Genomic DNA, 9,177 nt, shown 5'->3' on the forward strand with positions numbered 1-9,177 from the left:
AGTACTTACATTCTTACAGATACAGTAGCGTTTATTTCATCTAGTTCTCGTAATTCCGGGCCTTGGAAGCTTGGGGTGAGGTTTGTTGTACTCCTTAAACTTTTCGCGAAGTATATCCAGAAACGTCTTCAATCTCTCGTCAAATTTGTTTGGATCGCAGAACAGATACGCATTTAATATGAATCGATGGTCGCATTCGAAAAATTGCTTTCTTAGGATATCGCCCAGCACATCATCAGAAATAAAGTTTACTGTAGTTGTATCGATTAAATTGTCCGTTAGCGAGGAAAGTAACTTTGATCTTGCGGGATCTTCTAACTCATCTATTTTTTTCAACAAGTCCTGGATATACTGGGACACGAAATCCTTATCTACTTCATCGACCTTGCTAATCATTCTGAAGAACCCCTTGTCGTCAACAGTTAATCCATCGATGAAACTCTTCATCAACTGTAAGGTCTTCGAGCTCGGCGTCTGCTTAAACTGCTTCCATATTATCTTCATTATCTTTTTGCGAATCCAGTAATTAGTTTCCAAGGCTAACACACTAAAGTCCACAAACGAAGATACTCGACATGATAATTCAATCCCTAGTTTTCTAATGGGAGCTGATTTATTTTTGATTAAGTGATTGGCAAAATTTATGACTTTGTCGGTTGGTATGCGCAGAGCTACATTTCGCAGCATGTTGCAGGCTAAATGTACGTAATCGCCCTGGCAGTAGGCAAGCATTGTTTCCAAACTCACAGCAGGATTCACGTGATTCATGCTCTTAATCAGACTCGAGATGAACAGGTTGTGTGACTTGGCGTCATCGCTCATCTCGTCGATTTTTTTGTCCTCTGGTATGTAGGACTGTACAGTTTTACTAAAGGTTACTATTCGCCATCCAAGAGCAATGCAAGAACCACAATACTGCCGTCATCTCTGATTTCAAGTAGGCTCTGCTCGACAAATTTGATCGGTAAGTCTTCATACCATTTTATCACCTTTAAACATTTCCTGAAGAATGGTCTACTTGATTTTAATTTTTTTCTGCACGCATTTAGGAATAATTTCCATTTTCCAAGAACTTTGCTGGGTTCGCGTTTTAGTAAACTCAAAGCATCACCGACTTCCAAGTTCCTTATGCAATCTATTTCACCGTCTACGAAGCTCTCATAAAATTGATAATCGTGTCTCTTTAGACTCTTCTTTAGAACATTGTATTTTCTTATGTCTTCCGCATCTGTATAAGATTCGCCGTCTTTAGGCAAATCCAGAGTAAATTTAGTAAGCCAAAGATAATCTCGAACTCTGAACATGGTCTCACCTTCGACTGTAGTACCCAATTTGTACTATGTTATTGACCCTCGACAAAGTTTCACGAAGTTGTAGTCGTCTATTGCTTTAACGAGATACGAAACAAGCGCAAGTTTGTTTCCAAACTTAGTCCAAACCCCATGGTTCTCCGGATAAAGAAGCGGTATGGACACCAGATATTTCTTCAAACAGTCACGCTTGAGCTTCGTGGAGCAGTAATGTATTGGTATAGGGTCGAGTTTCATATCGTGTTCCAGATAGCAGTCAAGAATCATTTTTATGAATTTATCTAGCGACTGCTTCGTGTCTTACGCCTCTTCAAGCCCACATTTTTCAAGTGTTTTAACAAGAACTTGCCACGTGTGCTGCCAATCTTTATGTCAGAAATGTACCAAGTGTCCAAGCTTTCGCAAATTTTAAAAAAGTCTTCTGGGTAATGCTTGATAATCATCGGCAATAGATTTAAGTATTCCGAGATATTATATAATCTTGTGAATAACTCTCTCCTCCAGATTCTTCTCGTTATTCTCATTACCAAGTTGCAGGTAGCGAACCACCAGACACGGGTACCTAAGATACAAAGCTCGAAGAAACTTGTTCGACAGTCACACTCCACGCTTCAACACCACGTCGAGAATAAACTCTTCGCTGCAAGACAAGCCGTAGAGACTGACGAAGCTGGTGAAAAAATTGTCGGCCATTTGCGGGTGGTTCATGAATCATCGGGCGAGAGTTTTGAATAATCTGCGTCTTGTGCGCAGCGAGATGAAAGGCATAATTTTGTCCAGGAAATAATCTAGCCGAATGCACTCGTTCTCGGCATTGAAGAACCATTTCGCACCGAGAGCTTGTTCGACAATTGCAACGTCGTCTGATTTGAGAGCTTCAACGACAAACTCTTTGATCTTCAGTTTGTTTCCTACGATAATGTGCAGGAAAGGTAGTAGAGCAGGTTGAAGACGGGCGGTGAATCCCGACTCTACGAATTCTTTCTTATCATTTTCATTCTGGATGATCTGGATGGCTATGGAGTATAGATGTCTGTACTTTTCGCCGGGCGTTTGTCCTGACAACGACTGGATAGCCGACAAGTACGGCGAGGCTTCCATTTGTTTGTTCTTATTTTTCAATTTTATCGATGACCGATTGAATGATCTGCAACAAATGAATTTCCACGTAATTTTGATGATTTAAAATTCAAATTGAAGATGGTTGGCTTTAGACATAACAAAAAAAATTAAAAAATAATGATTACATCATTCTTAAAGATTATGAAAAAAGCTTTTGGTAATATATACTTTATAAACGCGAATCTGTCTTGCTTTCTTTGTATTATTATGTAATTTTATATATTTTGTTCTTTTAGTTTATAGTTATATTTGGATACGCGATCGATTGAGATTAAAACAAACACAGTTTAATAAAAATATTTTCAACGTGGTTTATTACTATTGGTACAAAATAAACTTAATAATAAACAAACACTTGGTATGAGAATATTATGCAAAACATCAATAACTGTGTGCTGCACGAAATATCCTGTTATATTATATTAATTTTCACAGTTCGAGGTAGAGCGATTCCACAACTTCTTTTCTACTCTGAAAGTTTCACTCAAATTTCGTTCTGGAAGTCGTATAGCGTCGCTCGCACCATGGGATCATCAATAGCCGCCCATTTCTCGACTAGCGCATCGTATCTCTCATCATAGTTGTCCAATTCCCATTTATTCAACATTTTAATGCTAAGCAGAGCACCGAGGCGTGGATTTCTTTCTGTTAGAATCTCCATCACAGTAAATGTCCGGTTCATCCATTCAGACTTCGATATACGCCATTTACATAGTTTATCTTTTAGTAAATCAGAAACAATATTCAGAATAAGATCGCTACCAAATTCCTTTACAAGTCGTGCTGCGGTAATCACCAACTTGGCGCCAAAATCCTCCAGTGTTGGTGCCTCTACATAATCTTTGGCAAGATTTCCGTAGATAAAAATAATCATGTCTTGCCATGGCTTTAGTTTTGTAGAAATTAGATTTAGGGAAGCATTTGTCAGTTTAGTGAGCATCTCTTCTTCATCTCTTGTGAATGCCTTGTCGAACACTTTTTTAAAGAACTTACGAATCAAGTTATTGGTTGGGTAAATGCGAGGCTGTTCCGGATCCGATTGCCCATAATCTTCGAATTTTTTTCCAACAATTTCCATGAGCGTGTTCAATCTTTTGTTAAATATACTCGGTTCGGAGAAAAGATAGATATCCAGAATAAAGTTATGAGAGTACTCAAACAACTCCCGTTTCACGAGATCCGTGATCAACTCTTCTGTCAGAAACTGTAGAATGTTTACGCTTATTTGATCCACCAACTTGCAAATAAGCCTCGATTTCACATCGTCGCTGACGTCGTCCTTTCCGAAAGAGTCGATCTTTTTCAAGTACTCTTGTATATATTGGCAAATGTACTGCTTGTCAACGGCATGGATTTTGCTCAAATCCCCGAACACTGCCTGGTCGTCTCTGGTCAGCCCATTGATGCATACATTGATCAACTGCCAGGTCTCGTCATTGGGAGTTTGTGTAAACACGTCGAATATCATTTTGGCCAAGACCTCTCGAATCGAGGTGTTTTTCTCGGTGCTCCAAATGCGTGCAAGAAACTCTCGGGACTCGGTCTTTGACGATACCTGGAAAACCAATCGAATGCTTAATTTCCTAACTGATATAGGCTTGTCCACCAATTGATTCGCAAAGGTTAGGACCCGGTCGACGGGGACCCGCTGCGCTACGCTCGTTAAAGTGTGCGTGGCTAGTTTGACGTAGTCGCCTTGACAGAAGGCGGATATTACTTCAAAGCTTACTGGCGGGTTGGAAAAGTTCATAGCCTTCGGTAGCGAAGAGATGATTTCGTAAGTCTTCTTCGCATCATCATTGTCCACATCGATAGCTTTATCTTTTGGTAGGTAGGGCTGTACAATTTTGCCGAATGCATCACCCTCGAGAAGAATACCCAACACTAAAGTGCTACCTTTTTCCTTGATATCTAGCAAGCACTGCTGGACGAATTCGATTGGTAGTTTTTGGTGCCACTTGGTTGCCGTTACAAAGTACATCACTGCCTTGTTGTTCAAGTGAAGTTTCTTTCGACAGGCGTCAAGATAAAGCTTCCACTTGCTGAGGACCTTGCCGTGCGCGTACTTCAATACGTGCATCGCGTCGAAAGACTCGATGTCGTTTATTAATTCTGGGTCACTATCTATGATGCTTTGATAGAGCTCGCGATCGTGTTGACGCAAAGTCCTTTTATGATACGCGTAAATTATTCTGTTTTTATATACATAGCACTTCTGGCTGTCTTTAATTAGGTCTACCGACAACTTTAATAACCAAGGATAGTCCCGTAACATCAATTTGCTCTGCTTTATTTCGTTGCCTTCAGAGTCCGTGACTGTGGCACCGGATTTGCTCCTTCTCTTCTTCTGTGTCTCTACTGTGTACAAATTTTTAACGTTGAATTCGTGGATTGACCTTACGAGATATGGTACGAATTTCAGCTTGTTGTCCGACTTGTTCCATACCTCGTGCGTTTCCGGATACTTTAGCGGCACAGCTGTTAAAAACTTTTGTAAACATTCGCGCTTGAGCTCCGGAGCGCAGCCTTTCATGAACTGTAGCGTCATTTTGTGCTCTAAGTAGCAATCGAGCACTATCCCTACGAGCTTATCTAAAAACAGTTTTGCTTCGTCCCTAGTCTCTTCGACTTTGCACTGCTTCAAGAAGTGATGCAATGCACCATTGAACAGTTGTTTGTACATTAAAATGTACTCATCGGTAAAGAGCTCGCCCTTGACGTAAGCTCGTTGGATGATTTCCCAGAGGATCTGCCAGTGCTCTTTTTGCAGTGTCTTGATATCGACCTGCTCTACCAATGTATTCAACATCACGTAAAGCACCTCGGATCGCTCGTTCTTGTGTCGGGTATTATAGTATTGCAGTACCTCCAAAAGATCGTCTTTGCTGTCGTAAAAACTGCAGGAATTAATCATATACTGGATTAATACCATTCGTTCGTTTAATGATGCCTTGCTGATGCGTTCCTTAAGCAGAGGTATTGACTCGCTGGGCGGCAAGTATTCCTGTTTGTCCAAGAACTTGTTCGTACCCACCAGAGGCTCGAGCATTCTTTTGGCATACTCTTCTTTTTTCTCCGTGGGCAACAACTTAAAAAGCCAATCTTCGAAGTAGAAATCCTTGTTGTCAAGTATGCTCTTGCCATACAGTAGCTTGTACTTCTCCTCAAGCAAATTGAACTGTTTCTCTTGCGGGTAGCAGCATAACTGGCTGATCAGATAATGTGCATCAAAGTCAGCTTGGTCTTTGGGAAACAGGTTTTCGAACATGGTCTCAAACTGTTGCGTGCTGAGCTTGTTGCTGACGAGCTTAAGAGGTAGCAGTTCAAGTAGCCGCTTCGGCTTTTTTATTAAAAGCTCTGTGCCGTTCTTCAAGAAAAACTCGGCACGCGTGCTTCCCAGACGAATGATGTGGCATCCGAGGCTTGGTAAGCATTCGTACAGTTCGACAAATTCTTGCGTGTGGTTCTTGACTAGGGCTGGCAAGAAGCCGGTGTACTGACTCAGATCGATCTTGTGCAGCTTTCGCTCCTCTTTGTTGTGTTCGTTGTTATCATTGCCCAGCTGTAAATAGCGGATCACCAGCTGCGGATATCTTCGGTAGAGTACGCTGAGAATTCTGGGGGGTAGGACAATTTTACGTTTTAGTACAACGTCAAATATACACTCCTCGCTACAGGCGACTAAAAGCGGCAGAGCCTTTTCCGTTCCGTACAAATCTGCAAATTTTCCGAAAAACTCATCGGCCTTCTTGTCGTGACCTACCAGGTAGTGGGCCAGTGTCTTGGTAAGCTCGAGTCGCGTGCGCAGTGAGATATACGGTACGATATTCTGGACAAAATAGTCGACGCTAATGTGCTCGTTCTTGGCATCGAAGAACCATTTCGCACCGAGAGCCTGTTTGATGATGAGCACATCGTCGGACTTTAGGGCCTCTACCACGACGTCGACGAGTTTTAGCTTGTTGCCTACGAGGATGCGAAGATGTGGAAGAAGAGCCGGCTGGATCCGGCTGGTGGAACCCGAGTCGAGAAAGGCAGCCTTTTCTTTGTCGTTCTTGATGATCTGTGCGGCGATCGTGTGCAGATCCTTGTATTTCTCGCCGGGAATCTCTCCACTCAGCGACTGGATTGCTGATAGATAGGGTGAGACGTCCATTCTTTGGCAGGTTTGTGAAGCTAGTTGTGGTCTCCCAACTCACCTGCAACAGACGATTATCATTAGTTAATCGACAAGGCAAATCTCCGATTTAACAAAATATAGCAAAAATCTATGATAAACTAACTTAAATTAAGTTCAAGATCTTATTTATCCCGATCAATTCTCTTGCTTATAGCATCTTTCTTAATTGCTTCTGCAATCGATATATAATCCAAAGTCGTTGATGAATTTTGTTCAACCAGACTAGAATCGGTAGAGGTTCCCGTCTAAATTAATTTAATTTTAGCCCTCAGCAGCCTCGTAGTACTTGATGAAGCTGTCAGTCCTCTCCACGAAATTATTTTAACTGGCTTTTGTTGCCGATTCTTCCGATGTCCAATGTGTGCATTAACGTTAGCTAAGTCAACGCGACCGTTTTTTATTTCCGATGAGACCGTGATTACTCACGACAGACTCGGATCGGTGACAAGTTATTGCGGCACATGGTGACAAGTGGAGGCCTGGAATTCGACGTTGTTGTTGTTGACGGCTCGAAGTCGAGAAATAGATTTCTTTTGGAAAAATAACCTTCGTTTCAACCTTTCGTATGCTACTGCTGGTAAAAGCTAAAGCTAATTGTCTTTTTCAAACGAACATTCGATAGACATTACAAATGACATTGAAACCGTTTTTTTATCTACGGCTAAAATCAGACACGAAACAATAAATAAAGTTGGTTAAAAATTTTATCAAAATAAGCGTCATACTTATTTCAAGCTCAAATAAAAATATATTCGTCTCTAAATTGCTGACAAATAACGCGTTATTTCACGTCTATCCTCGAGAGCTTATTTTAGAGCCAAGTTGAAAATAATCAATTTAGCCCTGCACAGAGTAATACAATTTAGCAAGCGCAAGTGTTTCGAATTATATTCCTGCAGCGTTATCAAAGTATCGCACGTTGATAAACGCGGGAACGGAGAAGTTAAATTTTTCGCGAAGTTAACAGCGCCGAGAGAACTTTCACTGCAGTCGTGTATCAAGTATATGTACATACCTATATAAATGTATACGCGTTATCATTTTTTCCCGATAATTCGAAAAGCCACATTAACGCTGGTCAAGATACAGCTATCGCTACTCGATTGTGTATATGCAATATTTTCAAAGCCGGTGTATACACAAGTCCACAAGACACTCTCGTATTGGATCGAGAAATACATTACATTCGTTCTCGAAACGTTGTGTATACAGGATTAAAAGTGCCCGTTAAGTATATGTGTGCATGTCGCGTAATCGAGTTGTTTTGAAAGCTCGAAGGTAAAAATATTTCAGATAATGTGCTCATTATCAGGTTTCTGATAATTCGCCGCTCTCGCACACGTAATACACTCGCAAATAATAACGGTCAATTTTGTGCTGGATCTTGTTTTTAAAAACAATGAGCCCTGAAAATTCGTTTCCTCAAAAGGAAAAAAGAACACGTGTCGGTCTCTCGCTGCATAATCGGTTATGCGCTGATGTGTAACACAGAAGCAGCAGCAGCGGAATTTTTCGACGAGAAAGCAAAAAATAAAAAATCCATGCACTTTTCGTGAAACTCGCGCGAGTGCAAGACGACTCGCCTCTTTGTGTCTAATAATAGCAGCTCGCGCGGCTTGTTTACAATATCTCTCGCGGTCGCACACACTCTCACGCACGCGAGCGCACGGCTAAGTATTAGCGAACGAAAAAACAGAGTCGCCGCCTACTCCTCGACAAACAATCGCACCTATATAAGCTATACAATATACACATACAAGTCGCAGAGAATAACAAAATCGTGAACAGTATACACAGCGATAGTTTTATACTTGATATAATGAATGTGAGCCGACGCTCGGATAACACACCTCATGGATCAGTTGGTCCCTCGCAAAAACGGTCCTCTCTCTCTCTCTCTCTCTCTCTCTCTCTCTCTCTCTCTTTCTCCTCTCTCCCTCTTTTAGCGGACGTCTGCGTGTATAGGTGTAGCAGTGCAGTTACTCGCCTGTTGCCATGTACTAGTGCCGGACTCTGCTCACTTGTTGTCCCCGTACACGCCCATGTACGCGTGCCGCGACTCTGTGTGAGTGTGAGAGGATGAGTCACACGCTGCCTGCTCTGTATAATGAAAGTACTTGTTGTTCAGAATTGCCGTGGTTCTTCTTCTCGAGATTCGAGATTTTTTTATGGTATAGCGCTCGCTGTTCGATGGATTACCTCGGTGACGATATTTTCTCTTGGGAATTAACAACAAAACAGCTGTGCTGGAATAAGTAGAGGTGATTCAACGCAACCGTGTTGCCGGCTCGCCGGCTCTCGGCGACTGAGAGTACTGAGACTATCGCTAAGAGAGCTACTACCAGCTGTGCGGCGGCGCGAGTCGTGCAGTAGGCCGCAGCTGCGAGTTGCGATTGACGCATGCGCTGTTTAGCTAGACTATAGACATTGCGTATATTTTTGAAATATAGCGCGCGCTTATCGATGGAGATGATCGCGCGATTCTTATCGCCGCGTCGCGTTTGGGTCATCGATTCTTTTCGATTCGTATAGTTTGCGGTGCAGGAGTTGCCAATGTACGCGTTA

At 42.0% G+C, this 9,177-nt stretch overlaps 1 protein-coding gene across 6 annotated transcripts; it reads right to left on the bottom strand.

The window, feature by feature from the left end:
• Positions 1-2,718: 2,718 nt before the first annotated feature.
• Positions 2,719-8,967, bottom strand: LOC107980454. Of its 6 annotated transcripts, none has more exons than XM_031927667.1 (3): positions 8,812-8,967; positions 8,600-8,712; positions 2,719-6,631 (listed from the first exon to the last, which is right to left on the bottom strand). In XM_031927667.1, the coding sequence occupies exon 3, from the start codon at positions 6,586-6,588 to the stop codon at positions 2,917-2,919; it is 3,672 nt and encodes a 1,223-aa protein (XP_031783527.1). In that variant the 5' UTR covers positions 6,589-6,631; positions 8,600-8,712; positions 8,812-8,967; the 3' UTR covers positions 2,719-2,916. The 6 variants fall into 6 exon arrangements, with proteins under 6 accessions (XP_031783527.1, XP_031783525.1, XP_032454160.1 ...); XM_031927665.1 differs by having other exon boundaries at positions 8,463-8,712; XM_032598269.1 differs by having other exon boundaries at positions 6,716-8,712.
• Between the last annotated feature and the right edge of the window lie 210 nt (positions 8,968-9,177).

The sequence above is a fragment of the Nasonia vitripennis genome, chromosome 3 (genome assembly GCF_009193385.2).
Source record: "Nasonia vitripennis strain AsymCx chromosome 3, Nvit_psr_1.1, whole genome shotgun sequence".
Classification (NCBI taxonomy): Eukaryota; Metazoa; Arthropoda; class Insecta; order Hymenoptera; family Pteromalidae; genus Nasonia; species Nasonia vitripennis.